General features: G+C 54.5%; 1 protein-coding gene across 7 annotated transcripts in view; it reads right to left on the bottom strand.

Moving 5' to 3' along the window:
* Window positions 1–23,769, bottom strand: part of RGS3 (regulator of G protein signaling 3) — a 132,600-nt gene that overhangs the window by 61,362 nt on the left and 47,469 nt on the right. For all 7 annotated transcript variants that reach the window (XM_082697060.1, XM_082697062.1, XM_082697054.1 and 4 more), the window contains 7 exons: window positions 21,476–21,557; window positions 20,610–20,715; window positions 19,266–19,617; window positions 18,390–18,429; window positions 13,268–13,464; window positions 10,975–11,058; window positions 5,665–5,776 (listed from right to left, as the gene is read on the bottom strand). In XM_082697060.1, coding sequence (XP_082553186.1) covers window positions 5,665–5,776; window positions 10,975–11,058; window positions 13,268–13,464; window positions 18,390–18,429; window positions 19,266–19,617; window positions 20,610–20,715; window positions 21,476–21,557 — 973 coding nt within the window. The remainder of the gene's footprint in view (window positions 1–5,664; window positions 5,777–10,974; window positions 11,059–13,267; window positions 13,465–18,389; window positions 18,430–19,265; window positions 19,618–20,609; window positions 20,716–21,475; window positions 21,558–23,769) is intronic.

The following is a 23,769-nucleotide window of genomic DNA, read 5'->3' as shown; positions in this document are numbered from 1 at the left end:
GCGATGTGGCGAATAGGGCCTTGGCCCGCAGGTCAGTGTCACCCAAGGAATGCTGTGGTCCCACCCCCAGGACAGGTATCCAGGAGCACCTCTGGGCCTCAAACTGCCAGCTGTCGTCCATCTCAGGAGGCCTCCCTCTTTCCATGCTCCCTGTATTAAGGGACCCAGAGGGACACAGATTCAAGATCCCCCTCCAGTCATGGGCCGAATGTCACCCACAGACGGCTTCCCAGCCCAGGCCCAGCTCCTTGGTGTGTCTTCCTAGAGCCCCGGTCTTGAATCCCAAATTCACTCATTCTTCACCTCCCACCTGGGAGGCCGCTGGGCGGGAGCGTCAGGCTCCCCGCTCCTCCCGCAGAGGAGTGAAGGCAGAAGAGCTACAGAAGCTGTATTTGCTCAGACTGCTTCGGAAACGCACAGACCAAGAGATGACCCTGGCTGCCAGAGGAGGCTTCTTGCAGGAGGAGCCTTTTGAACTTGAATGCAGGATGGGAAGAAAGGAGGAGGGCATGGGCACAGCATGGGCACAGGCAGCGAGGTACAGAAGCACAAGGTGTGGCTCGACGGCTAGCAAGTGTGCGGAAGAAGCCCTGCGCCTTCTCTGACTACTGCTGGCTGCTCCTCGGAACCTGGCATTGCTCCCCACCGGGCCTCATTCTTCTGTGCACAGACCAGGGACGGTTAGGAACTTCCTGAGTTTCAAGCTGTTGACCTCACTGGCCAGGGAGTCCTTTTCAAGACCACTCCACCTGCAGAAAACCCCACACGCTTACTGTGCCCCGTGCTGTCCGTGTATAAGCCCAGCCCTTGCCACAACCCCTAGGACACACGGGCTGTTATCGTCCATGATTCATGTGAGGAAATGGGCTCAACACACATCGGAATCAAAGAAATGGTCCAATAAACCAAAATGTGTTGTAAAGTAAAGGTGAAAAAGTAACAGAGACAGAGGGTCAAGCCAATTCCTAAGAAAAGTCATGAGTGAGGACCCTCGTGTGGGTGACAGCCAGGCCCCCAACCTGGAGCAAGCACGTGGGCAATTCCCTGGACAAAACGAGGGCCAGGGGTGCCGGCAAGATCCAGAGAAAAACAGGTCAATAGTAAGTGCAGGGGTGGGGGTACACTCTGGACTTAGAAGAAATCCTTCTACTTCTCCCCACCTACAGGAGGGTTGGGAGGGAGAAGTCCCCACCTATGAAGTCCATCATGTTTGAGAAACTCTCACTTGGAGGCTTCTGCCAACTTCTTGCCTTGCTGAGGGTGGAGACAAGGGGAGGTGGTTTCTTTTGTTTAAGAAAACATACTGGATGTCTCCTTGACTTTCCGGAACCAGATCTTAGTGCCAAGGGAGAAACAAAAAGATCTATGTGAGAAAATAACAGAAATGTGGGTTTTAGAAGCTGGCAGTGAGAGAATAGAAGGCTCTAGAAGGGGCAGGGGGAAGCCAAGGAGAGGGGAACCTCAGGGAGACAGGAGGCCGAGGTTGGGGGGAAACTCAGACATATTCCCTACAGCGAGGGATGGTTGACGACTGCTTGACTACTTTCCTGGGCTGTGACACCCCCTGCCCACCACCCTCCCGCATTACCCCGAACCGCCCCTGAAATCTGCTCCATGTCACAGTCTTGTGCTGGCAGCACTTGAGAGAAGGACGGAATGGGGGCAGTGCTCAGCATGGCTTGGAGCCTCACAAAGGGACAGCAAGCCTCGGGAGCCCAGGGTGGCAGGAAGGAGCCACAGCTGCAGAGCAGCAGGCCACGAGGTGGCTGAGCCAGGCAAGCAACCTCACCCTTTTAGGAGCCCTTCTGGGACAAAAGTCTGGGCTCTGGGCTTTCCAGAGTGTGGAAATGTGGGGTGAGTAAAAAGGGATACAGAGGTAGCCCACATTTGGGTTTTCCATCCAACAGTCCAACTGCCGTCACCATTTTGAAATTCCACAGAAGTCACCGGCCCCTGGGTGAACCCTGCTTCCTACCAAGGAATGTGGGCTGTGCAGAGAGAGTCCCAGAGGCCCAGAGATGTTTTCCCCACCTAAGTCTGACCCCTCTGTCATGTTCCCAGGACCCTCCCCAGCCTAGTCTGAGGTCCCAAACTCAACCATAGGCCAAGCCTTCCCTACGCTGTGTGACAAGCCAGGAGGCATGTTGCTCCCATTTCCAGTTGCAGAAACTGAGACCCCAGGAGAGAAAACAAGCTGTACAGGCTTGCAGTGAGTGAGGGGCAGAGCTGAGATTGGAACCCAGGACGGCTGCCTCTAAAGCCTGTGTTCCGACCCCTGTGTCCCATTTCTGCTCCCCCTCCCTCACACCGGTTTACACAACTGCACACCCCCAGAGTGCAGGGATGGGACCGTGTCTCTCCCCCTGCTATCACCTGGCAGCCAGCCGCAAAATCTCAGGGATGGGACCGTGTCTCTCCCCCTGCTATCACCTGGCAGCCAGCTTTCAGGTGGGCTCTGAGGATGCACTCAGCACATGTCAACTGACTAAATTTAACTCCAAGCGTTCCAGCAGCTGGGACCTAAGCCACTGGGTTTCCAAGCCTGCGCACCTGGCTCCCCAGGGTGGCTGGAGAGCCCAAGAATCAGCTGGACATCTCCAGGTCATCCTGAGAGGCCGGGAAGACACCCTGTGGGCGGGATGCTGGCCACCCATGGAGGGAGAAACACAAAGACCAGCAAAGCCAGTGGGCGACAGAGACAGGAAGAGGCTACAATGGGCCCCGGACGACCGGAGATGTCCCAATTGTTAGCGCGAGCTCTCCACCCGTTCCCATTACACTGCCGTTTAGACCTGCTGAAGCTGGGGGGGAATGCTGGGCAGGAGGAGGGCCGGCTTAAGGTTTAAGTGGCCGCCAGCAGCTGGGAGCCGTGGAGAAGGGTGCTTTCCAGCTCCCAAGCTGGACAGCGCTTCTAGTCTCCTAGTCAGTTACACATTCACTCAGTCAAGCAACATTCACTGGGCACCGGCAATGTTCTGAGCCTCGTGCTAGACCCTAGGAGGACGCTTGGCCGGCAGAGCTAAGCTCCATTCAGGCAAGTCACACACGGGAGTCATCGGTCCTTGGGTGGGGTAGATTCTCGCCTTCCGGGGAAAAGCCCTCACCAGCCCTAGCCCACAGGAAAGGCCATGTGTGCTCCTCATTCCCATCCTCTTTGCCCCAGACTGAACTTTTCCCACATGCTGACTTGAAAGGGACACAGCTGGGAGGCATGAGCCACATTTGTCAGTCACCATTCTGCCACGAGAAGCTCCAGTGGAGGCCCCACGTGGACCTCTTAAAACCCTCACTCAGGCCCTGGCTGCGGCGGCAGGTGTCTGTGGGGGCCAGGGACATGGGCTGGAAGACGGGCGCCAGGACTCAGGACACTGGGTTCTACCACTCCAACTCTGACTGCAGCAGAGGGGGACACTGGACCCACAAGCCTGTCTCAGGGGAGGAGGCAGGGGTTCCTCCGATGCCTGGAGCAAAATCTCAGGGATGGGATGTGCACCTGACTGCTCAGTGTCACTGAGCCATGTCCCCGAGGAGCCACATTCGCTGTTGGATGGCTGACACTGACCGGGAAGGGCATAACAACGCATCAGCGCCCAACCATCCCACACCCAGGACACACGCCTACTCGCACATACGCCCCAACACCCGTGTCAGTCCAGGAGGCTCAGGTTGCCGTGGTTATCCCTCCTGAGGAGAGCGGGCCTCGGCCACCCTCACCCCACCATTGGCCCAGAGAGGATGTGGCCTCCACCTCCAGGAAGCCATGCCTGCCCAAGGCTATTGCTCACATGAGCTGAGTGAGCATCTGGAAGGTTTCTCTGAAACACCTCAGGCCCCGCACCACCACTCTGACCAGTCGCCACCCAGTGGAAGGCTGAGCTCACGCTGACTCTAACTTTAAGGCTTGGGTCTGAGGGCTCCAGGAGGGGAAGATCCAGCTAATTCCCAGCCGAGCACCCCCAACCGCACTCTAAGGGGAGGAGGGGAGGAGGTAGGACATTTGGGCACCGTCCAGCATCTCACAGCAACCTCAGGGTCCATGTGGAGGTGTCAGAGCTGGGAAAGAACATCAAGGGCTCATCCAAACCATCTTCCACGGTCCAAGACACCAGAGCCCAGGAATGGGAGAGAACCAGCTGAAGTCACCCAGCGCGTTAGCTGCAGAGCTGAGCCCAGAGTCCCAGCTACTACCCTCAGCTCTCTTCCCCCATCCAATACCCACCCCCAACAAAGCATAGCCAGGTGGAGCCCCTCTTCTTTCCCCTCCCTCCTTCTAGCAGGAGGCTGAGCAGACGAGGGTCCTGGGCTTGTGGCCCCAGACTGGGGGATGAGCACAACTGGGTAAGGGTTCGGTTCTCATAATCAGTCAGGACTTGTTACCGATCAGCCCCACCCCTGCCTGGGTCCTGACTGTCTGAGCTGGGGTGAGCAGGCCACAGAGGAAGGGGCTACACCGCATGAGTGTGCGTGTGAGGACACGTGCAGGGGTGCAGCAGGGACAGGGGAACAGCAGCTGCAGGGGAAGCTGGGTCTGAGGAAAACCGGGAGGGGCAGCGAAACCCCAGGCAGAGTCGCTCTAGCTCTCACCTGCCCCTCCTCGGGTGGGCACCGGGGAGCCAGGGTCAGAGCCGCATCTGCTCAAAGGGCTGCTAGCCGCCACCCTGCAGGAGGGGCCAGCTCCAAGAGAGATGACTGGCTTTTTCCCCTCAGGAGCCGCCCTGGTCAGTGGGCAGGAGAAAGTTTGAGGCAGAGAAGGAGAAGTTATAAGTGGCTTCCTGTGGGGCAGCCAGAGTGGAGGTTCTCACACTCCCTGGGCTTCTGAGGAGGAAGAACAGCGGGGGCGCCCAACACTCAGGAACCCGGGACGGGTCCGCAAACAGGCAGGAAGTTTTCCTGGAGCAAAACCCGTCAAAACAGAATTCTTTCACTGGGTAATATTTTCCTCTCTGCCCCTGTCGCCTGTGCTCAAACAGGTCTGTTGTTGTTTTCATAATCTGGGAGAGGAAATCAAGCCCCTTTCGGCAGAGACTTCAGGCGCCAAACCAAACCGCTCAGCAGATATTCCCAGCAGGCTTCCCGGTCCCCGGCGGAGGAGGCACCGTGGAAAGTCTGCAGGGGACATCGTCTTCAGGCTCCCACTGCCCCTGTTCCCCGGGACTCTGGCCTGGGCGACACAGCTGGGAGGAATACGAGCGGTGCTCTCGGGTCCTGGCTGTGTGCTGTGAGTGGGGTTGGGGACCTGGCGTGGCCCGGGCCCTCTGCACATGACCTTCCCAAATCTGTACAACTGTCTTCCCCACACCGGGAGCCCTGCTTACACGTAAGCAAAGGCAAAGGGGTTAAGTCAGATGTGCCTAAGGTCACAGGTTGGGGGGTGGGCAGGGCCAAGATGGAGACATGGGTCTGTTGGAGGCCTGAGCTCAGCCGGCTCCACCCCACCACCTCCCTGAAACATTGCCTGGACCAGAAGCCTCCAGAGAAGCTCAGATTGCACAGCCTAGCATGGAATGCCGGCCTCCAAGAGCCCCGCAGCCCCAGGGGCCGGACATGACCCCACTCCATATGCTCAGATGCCCCACTGATGGCTGGAAGCCCCGGGGCATCCATGCCACTGGGAGGAGTGGGACTCGGGGCAAGTAGGCAGGCGTCTCTGGGGCACACACTTACCTTCCTGCAGCTTCACGCTCTGGAGGTAGAGGGGGTTCCTCAGGACGTCGCAGCGGCCCGGCTCATCCTCCTTGGTGAAGAGCAGCAGGTCGGAGTAGGCAAAGAGCGTCACCTGCATCACCACGGAGCACACTGAACTGGCCGCTCTGCTGGCCCAGAGCCCAGTGGCCACAACCTCCCTGGGAGGTCCGGGTAAGGGGACCTTGTCATCTTGGGCAAAACGAGGATCAGACTCTTAGTGTGGCCTCCGCCAAGGACAGAGACATGATGTGCAATCAGGACTTCCCTATTGCTCTAGTGTTTTCTACACTTTCACAGTGGGCGGGAGGAGGGGTGGGGAGATGGATAAAATCCGACCCTCACCTCCCATGGCACATGGACCCTGCAGGCCTCTCCACCGCCCACCTCCCGCCAGGCCATCTTTCTGACTTCCCAGAGCTGCTGGCTGGGCGCCACCCTCGAGCTGCGGGATGTTGGCACATTTGCTTGTATTATTCTCTACATGTCTTGCTGAAAGAGCACTGCCCTTGGAGTCAGAGGTCCTGAGGCTCCCCACTCGGAGCCATGAACACTTGGTTAGGGACCCGGAACCCTCAGCTTTGGTTTTCTTGTCTATAGAGATAGGGGAGTGTCGCTGTCCCAGTCCCTCACAGGCTTCTGTCACCAGCCCTGGGCAGACTGAATGGAAGCATTGAGCAGTATAAGGTCTTCTTATCACATTCCTCAAGGATAATTTTAACTGCATTAATGCATGATCAGCCTGAGAAAAAGCCAGTTACTTACACTCCAAAACGGACATGTATGTGACTTTTATCTCTTTTATCCACTAGCTGCTCCAAAAATAAAAGGCGAATGCTATTTTTAGACATTATAGGTAAACCAACAGGCATGCTTAGCATAGTTTCAGGCCAAAAAAAAAAAAAAAAAACCTGCTTGATCTTGTAATGCCACTGAAGATCACACTGTTCTTTGTTTTGTAAATCTTGCAGTGGCCTTTAGTTAAAAGCAATAAAATCCAATTTTAGAGTCTCCAAAGAAAACAAAATGTTATTAATTCTGTGGACTTCCCTTTGAGGTGTCAAAACCTGACACTTCATCTACTCTGAGGTAAGAGTCAGAGCCAGAGGGCTCGGCGTGCACCCCCAAAGGCCACAGGGAGGGTGTGCGGAAGGGTTGCTGCAGTTTCGAAAGTTAACATGGTGACATTTAGCTCTCCGACTGTTCCAGGTGACCTAAGAAACCCACCTCTAATGTTCTACTTACAAGGATATGTAATATGAATTACACATGAAATTAATATGAAACTATAAGGATGTTCTCAACAGCATCTCAACAGGATCTACAGCCAAAGAGCGCAATGTGCCAAAATGCTTACAGCTCAATCCAATTTTGTCTAATAAAACTGTAAATGTATACATTTTTTACATGTCTATGATACCACTCTTCATGAGTAGAATTTCACTTCCTACATTTCTGTTTCATTTGCATCGTATGACAAGAGAGTCTATTACTTTTGTGATTTAAAAACGTATAAGTTTTTTTCAAAGAACCCCTTGGCTTCTTGAGCACAATGCAGAGAGGTTTGAAGGAAGCTGGGCCCCAGAGACAACAGGGGTGTCGTTGAGCAGGAGGCTCTCAGAAACTCTAGCTTTTCCAATGGGGACCAAACACAAGAGCTCCTAAACTGTGGGCTCGGAGGGATCTTGGCAGTGACTCTCTCTGGACCTCTTCTAAACCACAGTCCTGACCCAACACGGATTAAAAGAAGCCCCCATCTGTTAAGTTCTTTCTTTCTGCTCAGTGGGTTCTGACTTATAAATAACATCACTGCCGGGGCGCCTGGGTGGCTCAGTGGGTTAAGCCGCTGCCTTCGGCTCAGGTCATGATCTCAGAGTCCTGGGATCGAGTCCTGGGATCGAGTCCCGCATCGGGCTCTCTGCTCTGCTTCCCTCTCTCTCTCTGCCTGCCTCTCCATCTACTTGTGATTTCTCTCTGTCAAATAAATAAATAAAATCTTTAAAAAAAATTAAAAATTAAAAAAAGGAGAAAAAAATAAAAAAAAATAACATCACTGCCTTCATTTATAGATGCGGGTCCTGCAGCTCAGAGAGGTTAAGTGACCAGTCCAAGGGCACACAGCCAGGGACCATTGCCCAGGTCTGGCTGACCCTAAAGCTCTCCCAATATGAAGGGGTAGCAAGATGCCTATAGCCGTCCTGCCCCTGAATGTGAAACAATCCAAGCAGGGACCAAAACAGAAACACAAACAAGACCCAAAGTGTTAGCTAAGGGAAGAAGCTAAGGGTAGAAAATGATCTAAGAGCTGAGAAGGATCTCAGGGGTTGATTCTCTACCTAAACCTATAGGCTTTCCCACTCAAAAGAAATCTGGCAGTCACCTCTAGACTCATAGGGAAGCTGGCGGGGGGCAGGGCGGGGCGGGGGGACAGTCTGCCAGGAACCTAAAATGTCAAAAAACGTCCCAGGCTCAAAGAGAGCTAGGTGGACAGCCATTGGGGAAGAGCCATGGGCAAGGTGAGAAAAGCTCCAGGCCACCACTCTGGCCCCAATTCCCAGAGCTGAGAATGTGGTCTAGACAGGAAGTGATTAAGGCCTGAATGGAGAATTTCCCCAAGGGTCGGGTCAGGGAAAGGACAGAGCTGGCACACAGATGGAGGCAGGGCAGAGGGGCAAAGCGTGCCAGGGGGGCCCCCTCTCCTGTGTCACCAGCATCCTGCCGGCCTTCCTTCACAAGGAGCTGTAGCAGCCCACAGTGGTGTGACACCCTTCTCCACCACCCAGTTACCTGCAGCCTTCCCCAACAGGCCATGGGAGCCACCAGGTGTCTTCCCCACATCTGCTCCTAGGATACATCTGCTTTCACAGAGGGTCAAAGGTTTTGCTTGGTTAGAAAATCTTTGCAACTTGGAAGTTCACCTCTCCCAAGTAGCCCTAACCAAGCTTCCTCGGGAGATCTTGCCTAAAGGCAGAGTTTGCAGAAAAGACCTTGGTGCCTTAGTTAATGGTAAACTCAGTGAGTCAGTGCATAAAGTAAGGGTGTGTCCATCTTAAGCCCCATAATTCCCCTGTGACCTTGAGTTCAGGGCCTGGCTACCCTGTGGATACTCAACAGCTATTGTTTGAACGTGTAAGCGAGGCTAGGCCATAATCCTGTGATCTTAGGGCACGTTACTCAAGAGTGGGACTTCTGGGAGGGTGTGACGTGGGGCAGCCCAGTGTGAGACCGCATCTGCTCACAGACATGAGCCAGCTGGAGCACGCTCGGAGAAGAGAGGGGAAGAACAAGGGGGGAACATTTCAGGAATAAAGTTTTCTGTTACGGGTAAGGGAAAATTGACAATTTAGCACTCTCTAGTAACAAAACCTGTGCCTGGAGGGGCTGCCTCTTCCAGATCAAAACCTGGATGGAACCATCATCTGGAAAGTTACAGGAACACAGGACTTCGGAGGTCCCAACTAATGCTGTGGTTCTACAAACTTCTCCAAGCCCCTCCTGAACTGGTTCATGTATTTGACCTGAAGGCCCCAAGATCCATGCCTTGGCTTCCTAGCGTATCTCATGAAAAAGAAATATATTTACTTGGATTTTCAAATCACTTCTTTCAGTCCTCAAAAAGGATATCTTAGTTCTAAGACTCCGAAGAGCCCCTAAACAAAGATTTTGGGGATGGATTGTAAATATAATCAGGCTATGGCTCCAGTCTGGGCTTGCCAGGCCGTTTTTCAACAAACACGCCGGAGGCAGCATGGAGAGCAACTCCAAGCCAAAGAGCCAACTGCTAAGGCTGGCCCTGCCCCTAATGAGCCGGGAGGCCCTCGGGTTCCAGCCAATCTTATCAGAGCCTCAGCTTCCTCATCTGTAGAATGGGGACAACTGGGCCTCTCGTGAGGATGCCGTGGGAGCGAAGTGAAGACGTGCTATGTAAAGTGCCCACACCGAGAGAATACACACTGTGTGCGGAGTGTCTGAGCACCTAATGACGAGAGGACAAACGAAGGAGCAAATTTAGACAGATGTGTGTATTTCGGAGAGCTGCCATTTCTGCCTTCCTCTCGGTCTTGGGAATTTGCAGCCACACCTCACTCCCTGACCCTTGGCCACCTGACTTAGCTCCATCACACACTTACTCATCAAGCACCGCTCCAAGAAACTTTTTGTTCCTAAAACTCAAATGCCCCTCACCAAGATGAAGTCTTTCTCTCTCAGTAACATATGCCAAGGTTCCTAAGAAAGCTCCTCAAGAGGAAATCCAGAAATGTAGTGAGCAATGCCAGCGTGGTGGGAATAAGCATGTGGTCTCCCCAGGGAGAAAGAGAGATTTCTGGTCCCCTTTTTGAGAAAAAACACAAGCAGCCTCCCGCTTAGCCACTGCTACACATAAGGCCCCAGAAGACTGAAGCTGAACAGGCCCTTAGTGAGCCACTAACCTCAGCTACCTCAAAGACACACGCCCCGTGCTGGCTCAGATAAGAGTACTGAGGAAGGACAGGGATGTCACAGTGAGCCAGCAGCAGAGCAGAAACTGGCTGTATGCTTCCTGCCTCGGGTTTCCCGATCATTCCTCTACCCCCAAGCTGCCACTCAGCTCTGCCAAGCCCCACAGCTGACCTGATCAGCAGCAAGCCCCCAGATCCCCAGGCTCCAGCCACTCCAGGCCACTCAGATCCCCAGGCTCCAGCTTCTGCTCCAAGAAGATTTCACAGGCCAGAGCCGGCTCTGGGGCTTGTATGGGTGAGGGAAATTCCCTTAGTTAGAGATAAGCAGAGGCCAGCTCCCAGGCCGAACGGCGTGATCTCCACGCCCAGGCCTCTGCTGGCAGAGTGAGAACCCAGAAGAAATCACAGGCTTATTCCTCAGAAAAGGATTTGGGATTTGGGTTAATACAGACCTGGAAAAACCTGAGTAACTGATGCTCCTTCAGAAAATTCTCTTTGGCTAACAGCTCCAATCTTCTTACCTACAAAGTCATTCCTCACAGCTGGGGTAAACTACTACCTCTCCTGCTCCTTAGAGGAAGTTGGGACAATGGGATGTCTTGCAGGGCTGGGCAAATGTCCTAACCATCAGAGGTGGACTAAACAGCTTTGATAGGTGGTGAGTTCCCCATCACTGGAAATGTACAAGAATAAACTGGATAGCCAATCGGTAAAGAGGGGGATGGCAGGGGAGGGAGGGGGAAGACTTCAGGATTTTTCTACCCTGAGACTGTACAATTCTAAGACCACAAGGAAGAGAGAAGGCAGGGGCCTGGCGGATGCTGGTGAAACCACATGTGTAAGTAAGCCTTACCTCGATGGCCTTGTTCCTCCCCTCGTACAGCAGCAGCTCCTCGGACAACAGGAGAGTCCGGGCAGGGTTACAGAGATCTAAAGGCTGAAAACAGTGCGGGCAGTTCAGAGAGGCCAGGGGGAGATGAAGTGTGGGGCAGAGGCAAGCTTGCCAGAGCCAGCCACAGAGAACCTTCTCGACCGACTGAGAGAAGCCTCCAGCCTCCCCCGAGCCCGAGAGCCCACACGCCCCCTCACACACAGGTGGAAACAGAAAGACATGCTCTTGTGCTGGGTGGAACTGTGGCTGCCACTTTCCCCACCAAGCCCCTCCGTGAGAGCCATGTTCTGGCAGGAAGTCCAGCCACACGTTTAGGTGCTTACAGTCCGACTCCACTGGGCCCTGGGGCCCTCCAGCCCCCCCTCTCCTCCATCTGTCCCATTCTGGCCTCACGGGGAAAGTCCCTACTGCCAGGGATCCTGAGAGCCTCGTGACAGATTTGGTCTCTCCCGTCCCTTCAGAGTCAGGCTGGTCCCTGCTCTCCACGCAGAACACGTTTACATTAAGGGACTCCTTCCTGGCAAGCAGTCCCCAGGGACCGATTTTCACCCCAACTTCTCACCCACCCCATCACCCTACCCTGTGTCTGCTCTGGAGCCCCCGCCCCCTGCCCAGCCCAGAGAAAGCTCCCTAGGATCTGGATGACCCAGCAGGGCTTATCCTGGGGGCATTCGTATTTATAACATGACTTCTAGGTACCCAACACCAAGCAGGTTCTGGAAGAAAGATAATGTCCACTACGCACAAACCCCTGGGTGGATATCACCAAGGATGTGAGGCTAAAGCAGCAAGCCCCAGAAGAGGCCAAGCAAAATACGTTCCCCAGGAAAGCACACAGAGGTGGTCAAAGTAAAGGGAAGCAAGGAGATGACCATCCAGGAGTCGGGCTCATGGGCAGGCCCAGAGGGGAGGAGGGCACTGGGATCAGGAGGAAACATGGCCTCTGGAGGGGCAGCACAGCCTATGGTTTTATCTCAGCAGATACAATGACTGGTTCACCTTTACAATGATTGGTTCACCTGTACATGCGTTAAGCCATTTCGGGTTTATGTACGTTGCAATTTAAACGTTGTTATAACTTTCTGAAAACAAATTTTCATTTTGTGTAAAGATTTTAAAAGGAAAATGAAAAAGAGCCCACGTGAATGCCAAGAGTTTCGCAGTCCTGTCCTGAGAAAGAGAAGAGACAAAAAGAAAGGCAGGAGCCGTCCGGGGCGAAGGGTGTCACCCCACCAGAGTTTCATGGAGAAGGAAGGCGTGGTCAGAAATGAAGCCCCTGGGACCATGTGTCCTCTATGTAGCTGATGAGAGGACCAACCAACATGGTCTTTCTGGAAAGCCATTTGTCAATATATATAAAGAGCCTTTGACATGTTTATGACCCATGACCCTGTCATGTCAGTTCCAGGGCTCTCTTCCAAGGAAAATAATCAAAGGGGCAATTCATGCACAAGGATTTTCATCACAGAGCTGTTTGCAGTAGCAAAGGAAGGAGTCAGAAGTCTATCTGAACAGAGAGCTAGTTAAATAAATACATGTCCGTGAGCTAGAGCCGTGTGTGGCCGCTACAGATCAAAGGCTGGAAGAGTATTTAGTGACGCAGGGAACGTTCCTGTTGCAACTCCCATTTGAAAAAGGAAAAAGGATAGAAAATGTACAACAGGGGCTGTTCAGTTTTCCTTCTGAAGTGTATGCACGCACACAGACAAGACACCTGTATGTTCACACCGATGGCATCTGGGGGTGGAAGACACAGAGGTTTGGAAACGGGGAGGAAGGGAGGAGCAGAGGGAGGCGTAGGAGAGGGGCATCGAAATGAATCTCAGGCACCAGCTCATACTGGCCAGACTTGTTGGCTAAGACCAAGAAGAACACACAAGATGCCAGACTTCAAGGCTCTCCCTCGGTCATTTACAAACAGCAAACCACTGGATGAGCCACGAAGCAGGAGCCTCAGCAAGCAGGCCCCGTGGCAGTGCCAACAAGTAGCTGTATTGTGCCTGCCCTGTCCCCAGAGAAAGGGAAAATTGAGAAAGGCATCGGGGAAAAGAGCCCCTCGTTGCTCGGCTTCCCTGCCCTCATTCTCCTGATCTTCACCCTGGGAACCTCTGCTCCCTCAGGATAACCCCCAGAAGCCTGTGCACCCGAAGTTATTTCTTTCCCCAAAGGGAAATCTTCTGGAATGATCCTGGGGCAAAGGACTTTCCTCTGTCTCGTCTCCCAAGGGAGCCCTTGGGACCAGCCACTAGCTCACCTGAACAAAGACTGGGAACACCAGGACCTTGGGGGCCAGAGTGACATAGGTCCCATAGCTTGAATGTGGGGTGTGCGGCCTCATGACCGGGCAGTTCTGGTAGTTGGCGTGGCCCTTCACGGTCTGCACTGTCTTCATCAGCCGGGACTTCTTCCCCAGGCCTGTGTAGGACTTCCCTTTACTGGGACTGCCAGATTCTGCGGAACAGAAATGGGGGACCATGATGCATTTCCATGCAAAGGCAGCCCCCCTGCAGAAACAGAACACAGACGTGGCTGGTCTCTCACCATTTACTGAGCGTGTGCCACATGCCGGGCCCTGCGAGAGGTGCTGAACAGGGAAGGGGGCCTCAGGAGGGTCTCAGGCTGCAGGGAAATCCCTCACACTCTTGTGGGAGGTACTGACCCATAGAGAAGCAACTCTGGGACTCAGAAGGAGCCGGGAACCACCAGCTGGTGGAGGCAGCAGTCCCTGCCTCCTGTCCAGAGCCCAAGTCAGACCTATCAGTTTGGCCTCATGCTTTTCAAAATCAGGAAATCTCTCATGTTTGAAAAATCAGAGGATCTAACCTCACTGGACCCACAGTCCCACATAGAACATCAGTCAGCTGGGCGGCCCTGGGTGTCAGACACACCCCCACCAGCCCCATGGCTCCCTCTGCGTGCCCAGCACAGCTCACTGGTTCCCTCGCCTTCCGGGTCCCACAAACAGAGGGACTGGAGGTCCAGCGGTAGCGGAGACAGGGGCCTTTCCCAGGCTGTTTTGGAGACTGCCCTCTATTAGCGGTGGGAGGTGAGGCAGCCTGGCTCACCCGTGTCGGTCTAAAATAAGGAGCGGCGCCTACTGGGCCAGTTCCCAGGAAAGAACCCCAGTTCTGAGGCCATGTGGCTGTGCCCAGATTCCACTCCTCTGCTTACTAGCTTGGTGACCTTCAGCTACTCCCTTCGCCCTCTTAGAGTCTTGGTTTCCTCAACTGCAGTAACAGAACCGAGTTCAGTGGGTTGCCATGAGAATTCAGTGAGACGCTCCAAGCAAAGCCCTAGAACAATTCCTTGGGACCTGCTATGAGCACAACAAAGGTTAGCTGCTAACTTATTGTGACACTTGTTGTGGTGGCCCCTCTACTCAGAAAAGCAAGTGAATCGGGCACCCCGCACAGTCTGAAAATCCCAGGCTTCACTGCCAGCCAGAAGGCACTCTGGTCAACCACCAACTCACACATTATTCTAATCAGAAAAAGGAGAGAGAGAGAGAGAGATGCTTCAGGGAAGAGAGCAGAAGGCTGCACAGCAGGGGCTCCTCTTTCAGGGGACACTGCTGGACACACCCCCCACGCTGAACAAGAGATAGCGTGCAGGTCTTCATCAGGTCCTGTCCCCTGGGCAGAGGAGCAAAACACAGAGTAGCTAAAAATCAGGGATTCTTGGGTGCAAGCAGGTAGGAGGCCAAGTGCATCGCATTCAGACTCAGCAAATACCTGGATGGCCTTTGCGCGGGGGGGGGGGGGGGGGTGCTGCTGCCAGGTGGGCAATTGGCCTAGGCCTCCTTCCACCACCACCCCCACCCCGAGTACAGGTGGTCTACGCCCAGCAACATCTCTGGGAAGCTCCCCACCAACGCGAGGTCCTGGCCTCAGAGGAAAAACTCAGCTGAAAAGATCTCACACTTACTTCCTCTGCCACGCCCACCGCCCACCGCATGCCCCTTCTCACCAAGTCGGGTGAGAAAAACAAGTCAGATCCCCATCACAAGTGACCACTGATCACAGCCATATCTTGGGGCAAGACTCAAACCACTTCCTGCCTCTTCAAGGAGTGGCTTAGAGTAGAAAGAATGTGAGCCCTGGGTCTTGGGGGAGGGAGCAGGGACAGAGGGACAGATGGATGGAAGCAGTTCCACAGCCCCTCCTCTGATCTGGCCCCTGACCCCAGTCCCAGAGAGGGGTGTTTGCTGCCATGCCCTCTCCCCTTTGCTGAAAGAACCCATCCTTTGTCTCCAGACCTGCCCTGGATTTCAGCTGGACAAGACACATGAACATGAGCACTGGCTCCCCCAGACTCTGGCTATGTAACCTGAACAGGTGCCTTCCCACTATGAGCCAGAGTTTTCCCCACTGCTAAGTGGAGACAACACACAGTGCCACCTTGTCTGCCCTGGGGCTGGTGGGGGGGCTCTCACCACAGGCCTGAAGGGAAGGGGCTTATAAGAGTGGAGTGAATAAGGGATTATCACAAACCCAAGCTAACAGACCATCCACCCAGCATGGCCAGTGTGAGGACAGGGCTGCTGGGGCTCAAACCATACCATGAGTGAGGTCACACGGTCCAGCTGAAACTAAATAGTCTAACTGAACATGACCAAGCCTAGACCAGAGAAGGCAAAACCACACAGGACTGACAAGTAGGGGACTGAGACAGATCAAAATTAAAGGGCACCATTTGCCGAGGCCAAAATCTGGGGCCTTTGCGTTCAGTCTCCGACTTGGAAAAGAATCCCCATCTTCCCTTCCCCTAGCCCAGCGGCATGGGGCTGTCACAGCATCTACGCCTTGGGCCTACAGAGCCATAAATAAGCTGAACGACATACCTGTGCCTTCAGGTGGGAAAAGTATGCTTAACCCCATTTTATAGACCAGACAACTGAGGCCTAGCCTGGCTGGGTGACCTGCCCAAGGACACTCAACCAATGTCGGGTATAAAGCAAAATCAATCCAACCCATGCAGTGGTCACGCCTGAGAGCCCCATCTCCACACAGCCCTGGATAACTTGCGGCAAGTGGGCGTGGCTCTCCAAAACGGATTTTCTGCGAGTATCTTATTTTAAAACCAGCCCAGGTTGCAACCCGGCTACTGAGCCCTGGGAAGTCAAGCTCCTTGGCTTCCCACCTGCTACCTCGTAACATCCTCTGGTCCAAACCCCCACGTCAACCCTTTTGCTACAACACCTGCTCCACTGACCAAACACAGTAATTGCTCGGCTTTGCTCTGGCTCCCGAGGTGAGCCCTGGCAGCCATCCCAGTCTGGCCCTGGAAAATCTGAGGCTGGGCTCCTTTGCAGGGCCGGGGACAATGCTGAGGGTACCAGCAGCCCCAGGGAACATGCCAACTATAAGCAGCAAACGCCCGAGGCCTCAGAAGGGCACCAGACCCCAGTCAACTCTGGATGGCTCAACTCACCCCTCCCTGCCAGAAGCCAGGCGGCCCAGCCAGAGGAGGAGGCAGAAGTCGGCACTGCGGTTACGGCCCCAGACTCTGGAACCCCAAGTGTGTTTAAGGGAAGGTTCAGTTCCACCCCTTCCTCTGAACTCCAGGACTGGGAGCTGTGAAGACTTGATCGCTGATAAAGAGCCAAGCTACACTTGCATACTGAAGAAAGCCATTACCAATGAAGAATAAACGAAGGAAGGTCAAGTTCTTTGTACAATGCCTTCAAAAAGCTACCACTGTTATTAACCCAGTCACATCTCCTTACTTGTCCCTCTCTCCATAGCTTAGATGACTGTGTCCTTGGTCCACTTAATACTATATTCTCAGGGCGCCTAGGTGGCTCCGTGGGTTAAAGCCTCTGCCTTCAGCTCAGGTCATGATCCCAGGGTCCAGGGATCAAGTCCTGCATCAGGCTCTCTGCTCAGCAGGGAGCCTGCTCCCTCCTCTCTCTCTGCCTGCCTCTCTGCCTACTTGTGATCTCTGTCAAATAAATAAATTAAATTAAATTTTAAAAAAATACTGTATTCTCAGAGGGGAATCAAAACGTGGATCCAGGATGGGCGGACTTCTGGAGGCATCTGTCAGGCCAAGAAGGGCTCAATCCCATTCCACTAGCCCACCAAAAATGGTGCCCTCTCCAGCTCTGGGGCTCCGCTACAGGCCTGCAAACCCCAGCAGCAACCAGCCAGGGTTATTTTCCTTCACTCGGTCACTCGGCTGAAGTTCTGAGTACCTGCTGCCTGCCACACCCTGGCCCAGCACCGGATCTGCAGAGAGGAGCCAGCCTAGGCCCTGCCTTAATGAAGTCACCATTTAGCAGAGACACCCGGCTCTGCCCTAATGCGCTGACTAAAAGCTTTTTAAGAACTCAGTGTTGAATAACTATCAGACTCCTCTCCAGAAGGAGCACAGACGCATTGCCAAAAGACCAGGCTCATCCATCCAAATGGCCTACCCTGGAGAGAATGAAGATGCCTTCCATCAGCAGCTCTGAGCCTGATGGGAGCCCTATTCCCCCCCAAAGGCATAGGCGCTCTTCCAAGTATCCGTTCGAAGCCAGCATCGACTTCACACTATGGATGGGGAGGATGGCAAGGAAGTGAGTCTGCCAGTGGCTGGGAAAAGGCCCCTCTCAAGGAAGGAAGTCACCAGGTGTTCTGTAGGCATTGGAGAAAGGGCTTGAGCATGGGACCACCAGGCAAGCCTGGTGGCCACCTTCCAGATACCAGCTGGACTTGAGTTGGCTGGACCCCGCCAGGCACGTGGAGGGCCTTCTGGAATGCTCCACCAGCTTCAGCAACCAAGACTGGGATCTCGGGCATCCTGGGAGGAGGCCCTGGCTTCAAGCTCAGCTTTTCTCCCTGACTTTTAATACATAGGGCTAGGATTCAAAGGCCAAAGGAGAAGAACCAGTCCAGAGACACCCTTGCAGGTCGAAAATAACTATCTTTTGCGTAGCCTCCCTCAGTAGACACGCTCTTGCTCACAGCCTGTCTCTCCTTTACCCCTCCAGACAACCCTGAGGTGGGAACTGTCAGCCCCATTTTATAGATGAACTGAGGTTCAGTGAGAGGACAAGGATAGTTCACCATCACGCAGCTCCGATTTGAGCCCTCCATGCCCCTCTTCTGGGCGGGCCTGACCGGGTGGCCTATGACACCTAACACATTTTGGTTTCTCAGTAAAACGGAATGAGTCCCAATCGAATGCCGGAATCCTGAACACCATGTCCTAGACTGCTGTGGGAAGGTTCCTTTTTCCTTCTCAGTTCAGGTTCCAAGGAGGAGAGACACTGGTTCAGGGAGGGAGAGCAGACATGGAGGGGAAAGAGAGTCTGTCAATGCGCTGGGGATCCTGACAGCTGAGCTCACATCTCTCTGGGGCTTGGTGGGGATGGCAGCAGAGGACAGACCCACCTTCGGGGATGGCATCCTCCTGGTACACAGGCCGCAGCAACTGCAAAAGAAGACAAGAATCACCTCAGCTCCAGGAATGGGAAGGGATAACCAGGCAGGAAGGGAGCATCTCAGGGCACAAAACCCAGCCACTCAGGCTAAGGAGCAGAGGGTGGTACTTGGAGGTATTACACAACCCAGAATCTTCTAGAATGCTAGAGTTGAATAGAGCCTTAATGTTCATCTAGTGGAACTCTTAGTTGGCATCCCCAACTTTCTTGATGGTGGCTTGTTCCAAAGTGCATTCGAGGGATCCGTGGCACTGTGGGACCCTACCAGCCCAACCACGAAGGGGGCACCGTCAAGGGAATTGGGGAAATGCTGGCTTAAACCACTCTCTCCCATAAGACACCCTCAGAGCCTTGAGAAGGCCACTCTGCACTGGGAATCTCCCAGAAGAGGAGGAGAGTTTGGGGTATTTCTCAAACTTATTTGACCTCGGGACACTTTTTCCCCAGAGTGTCCCATGGGACTAACGTTTTAGTGCATGTACTCCTTGACCCTCTGTGCTGTCATGTCTGTCAGCATTCCCACCCATGACAGGGGCCGCACCCTTCTCACCACAGCCCATGCCTCTCTGTTTACAAAGCACAGACCTGCAAGAAGCTCTTCCTCCTTTTGAAGTGAAGTCTTCCTCCCTGTGACATCCAGTGGGCCTGGAGTTGTGCCCTGGGCCACAGAGACCCATCTGCTCTCTCTCCCCAAAAGCAGCCAAAGCTAACACATACCCAGCCTCCTCCCTGAACCCTTCCAGCCCCGTGCAGGCTCCTCCCTTCGCAGCTTTGTGCAAGGCCGGGGACCCATACCCTTCACCTTCCTCCAGCCAGCTGTCCATACCTGGCTCCCAGGGTTCAGTGGGGCCAGGATGATGTAGTTGGGGTCAGTGGAGGTGGTGGCACGGGACAGCGCGGGCAGGGTATGCTGGCCCCCACGCTTGGCCACCTCTGTGTAGCGTTCCCAGCCCCCGAGGAGCAGCCCATCGGAGCTGTCACACACTAGGTGGCAGCTGTGGCGCTGCTCGGGCCGTGCCTGGGGCCCATGGGTGCAGTTCTTCTCCCGCTTGTTGGGGGGTGACTGGAGGTCATGCGTCGACTTGCAGGAGGCCCGTCGCAGGACCCCGCCGTCTGGCCCGGGCTTGACCTGGGGAACCATGCGCCACACGAGCAGAATGATCTCACTGGGACAGCTCCTGCAGTGGCGGGGGGGTGACACCAAGAGGTTGAGTTTGGGCCAAGTCAGCCGGGGCAGGGGCCTACAGGGCAGAGAAGAGGGGTGGGGAAGGGGAGAGGACCCCTAGTGGGTGGGCAGGAAGGGAGATAAGGGAGATAAGCTTGAGACAGCAGAAGTGTCCCTCACTTAACCAGTCAAGTCTAGCTGACTGGCAGTGGCTGAGAAGGACCCCAAGGCCAAGGCCAGGTTAAACAAGAGTACCAAACTCAACTAGTGATGTGGGCCACGGGCAGAGTTTAAGCAAGGACAAGCAAGCCAGCCACCTCCGTGCAACCCCACGGTCCAGCCATTCTAGAAGTATACCTAAAATGGTCATGAGAGTTTCACCCCAGCGGGTCGAAACTTAGGGGACCCAAACATTCTAAAGAATAATTTTTCAAGTGTGCACTTGAAACATTTGCAACATCTACCCACCCTTTAAAAACAACGGGCTGAGGGGCGCCTGGGTGACTCAGTGGGTTAAGGCCTCTGCCTTTGGCTCGGGTCATGGTCCCAGGGTCCTGGGATCGAGCCCCGTATCGGGCTCTCTGCTTGGCGGGGAGCCTGCTTCCTCCTCTCTCTCTGCCTGCCTCTCTGCCTACTTGTGATCTCTGTCTGTCGAATAAATAAATAAAATCTTAAAACAAAACAAAACAAAACAAAAAAACATCGGGCTGAGATCTGAAGTCCCAGGAATAATGAGCTGGAGTAGAAAGGGCGGCCACTGGAGCCGCGACGGGAACCGCAGGATCCGCAGGACCCGCGTGAGAGTGTCTTGCCCACTGTCTGCTCTGGGATGCAGAAGTGCTCGGAGCCTGCACCTTCCATTTGCAGGCTGAGACACGGTTCCCTGAAGAGCAGAGTGAATTGCTCACAGCCATGTGGAGGAGGGGAGGGTGAGGCCTTGTGCCCGGGGTTGGGGGGAGGTGTGCCATTAGCCCGAGGCCCGGAGCCCCCCACCGCCCCTGTCACCGAATCTCATGGGCCAGCTCCACGCATTTCCAATGTTCCACAGGCCTCTCGTTGAGCTGGAGCACTGTGTCCAGCTGCTGCAGGCCTGCCCGCTCCGCTGGACCTCCTGCAGGGACAGAGAAAGGCCACCCAAGGGCTCCCGTGGGCCTAGAGTCAAGGCTTCCACAGTGACCTCACCACAGGGCAGACTGGCCCTCTCCATTTCCTCATTTGTGAAATGCCAACCTTGGTGGCTCTCAGGGGTCTTGGAGGAAGGCACCCCTTTGCCCACTCACTCTTCAGCTGTCCACCCTTCCAGTCTTGTCCTGCCTCGGTCTCCCCAGGGCCTCCCATCCCCTGGAGAACCCTTTCTTGTTGCCCCATACTTCATTCATTTCTTCAACACTGTTCACTGAGCACCAGTCCTGAGCCCGTCCGTATGCAGGCACGGGGGAGTCGGGGGTGGGGAACCCAGATCACCAAGCTCTGACTTCTCCACAATAAGGAGAAGTCTTTGTGAAAAATAACAGACGGAATACCTATTTTTAAGTGTTAATCAGGCTGGGAATAGAATAAAATACCAATTCCCAATTAAGTCCATAAATGACTCTCATTTTCCCATGCAGCCCTTACTGAAAATATAGGTTTAGTTCCCATTTAATGTGATTGGGAAACAAAACATAAAAATCTATTTTCATTTTGATAAAAAGAAAAAAATTGTGGATATATTTTCATAAACCTCAGTTTCATCTGGGGCCATTTAAAAATATTATTCTTTTGTTTTGAAAATCCAGAACACCACTCCAGTTTGGGGCTCCCCTTTTAGATCCCACATGAAGCCAGGCACGTGGTGGTCAAGCATGGCTGGCATCCGCTGATACACTTACCAGAATCCACAGCCTGGACTCGAACCGGAGAGTCACAGCAGATGGTGAAGCCGAAGCCGTCCTTCCCCCTCGGGATGGTGATCTAGGACACAGCCCTGCACGGTTACTCCCAGATGCCACAAGGCTGCTGCCTCTGCTCCAAGGTCGGGAAGCCCACAGGCCCTGCTCAGACCCACCCTCCTTTCTAAGGGAGCTGGAGCCAAGAAGGAGGTTGGCCAGCCCTTGCTGTCCCCATCTTGGTCGAGGCATCCTAAGCACTGGGTTGTGGGCCAAGCAGGAAGGCTGAGAGCTCAAGAGGTAAATCCAGGCTGAGGCAGAAGGGTCCAGAACAGACAGAGCCTTGGCGGGGCAAACCCCGTCTTCCTCAGACCCCACAGACACATGGTCCAGTCCAAAGAGTCCCCTGGACCTGCCCACCTCCACCTTGCCCATACCCACTGCCTCCTTCGTCCCTTCCTTCTTTCCCCCAAGGGTTCACAGAGTATCAGCCCAGGGCTGGCCCTGTGCTGAGGTCCCAGGGACAAAGTCCACCTGGGTACTGCCCTCCCAGAGCACAGGGGAGGGAAGACGGGGATGCACATACAACCTCAGGACAAGGGTCAGGGAACAAGTGCTAGGTTCTTGGGGCAGTCCATTGCTGGGGCCTCAAGGCATCCAGTGAGGGAGGACTCCCAGGGGAGGGGGCAGGTAAGGGCACAGACAGGCCCCCTGGTGGAATCTGAACTAGCCACTGACCTTGCAGTGTCTGCTGCATGGCAGATCCGCAACCCTACTTCCAGAAATTCCCTGAAAGGGCCCTGCCACCTGGATCTCTTTTGCAAGTAACACGCAATTATCGAACTCCTACTGCATGCATGCCAGGTTCTGCTGAGGTATGGAGGCACGAGGTCTTGATCTCTGGCTTCTAGAGGGCCACAAGAATCTGCAGCTCTCTCTGAGGCAAAGGATGCAACATGCACTGGAGCAAAGGACAAGAACTGAGCTGGGAACAGTTCTTTGTGTCTGACTTTGGATGGCAGGCTTGGAAACGAGCAAGTGCTTCGCGAGGACAGTCCTGCACCGTCCCACCAGCAGCAGGAAACAGCAGGGCGCAGTGCCGTCTGCTGGCTCAGTTCAGTTCAGCCTTGTTACACTGGCCCTCTGTGCATTGCCTTTCAGGCCGTGGGTGGGGTACAGAAGGCCCAGGCCCTGACTGCCCGACAAGGGATTCTAGGCTGCTCGGAGCCTAGGGGAGGGAAAGTCAGAAGAAGGGTTCACTGGTGTCCCAAGAGACTCCATAGGAGAAGTGGACACAGAGGGGACCCTGGTGAGGCACGAGGGAGGGTGTCCCAGGCAGGTTGAGGAAAAGGACAGCTCAGCAAGCTGGAAAAGGTCAAGGGCCATTGGCCTTGTCAGGAGACTCCTTCCTCTAGAGGTTGTCTTCAAGGCTGGGCGCCTGGCATTCACCTACCAGTTGTCCCAGAGGCCGGGCATGAGGAAGGGGAAGGCCGGGGGACGCAGGGTGACCAAGGCCCTCAGAGGCTGTCGGGGAGGCCCCTGAGGCCCTGCTTCCCACCAGCCCTGGGCCTGGATTCAAAGCGAGTTTGTAAAACAGGAAATCTGACAGACAAGGGGAAGGGGGAGGGGGCAGGAAAATACCCTGTTCCCATAAGAATTCTGGGAAAACATGCGGCTAAGACAGGAAGAGAAAAAAATGGAAAGAAAGAAAGAAAAACAAACTATGGAGTGACTGTGGAAAGCCCAGGCTGAGGCTGAGGGAAGCTGTCAGGAGCCCCATCCACTCCATGTGACCAGGGAGGACTTCATGGGGCCTCGCAACCCATCCTTAGCCCAGGCAGAAGCTGGGACTCCAGAGGCTTTCTAGACCTTTCCCCATCCTACCCTAGCAGGGGCCACAGCCCCCCTGCCTGGGATGCCAGCTCCACAAACAGGCCCTAGCGCCCATGGGCTCAGTGCTAGCAGTTTGGGGACTGGCCCCCAGAGCTGCATCTGGAGAGAAGAGATGTGCTCCCACAAAACAGCCTCCTCCTCCTACACTCTGGTCCCCTTATCCAGGCGGGACTGAGGCTTCGAGCCCCCTCTGCCTTCCAAGGTACCAGCCTCAGTAAGAACCAGCCCAGACAACGGTCCAAGTCAGCTGGGGGCTGGGAAGGAAGAGAAGAGGAAGGGGGGCCAGGAAGCAAGCTCCCCTTCTGGCTCCGTGTGAGGGGTGGGACCACATAAAGGAAGACTACACTCTGTCCATCACAGCACTCACTGCATTGAGAGGAGAGTGCCCAAAGAACTGGACCATC

Source organism: Mustela nivalis, assembly GCF_964662115.1.
Source record: "Mustela nivalis genome assembly, chromosome: 13".
In the NCBI taxonomy this organism is placed as follows: Eukaryota; Metazoa; Chordata; class Mammalia; order Carnivora; family Mustelidae; genus Mustela; species Mustela nivalis.
The sequence above is the reverse complement of the archived record's forward strand: the minus strand, read 5'-3'. Positions and strand labels throughout refer to the sequence as shown.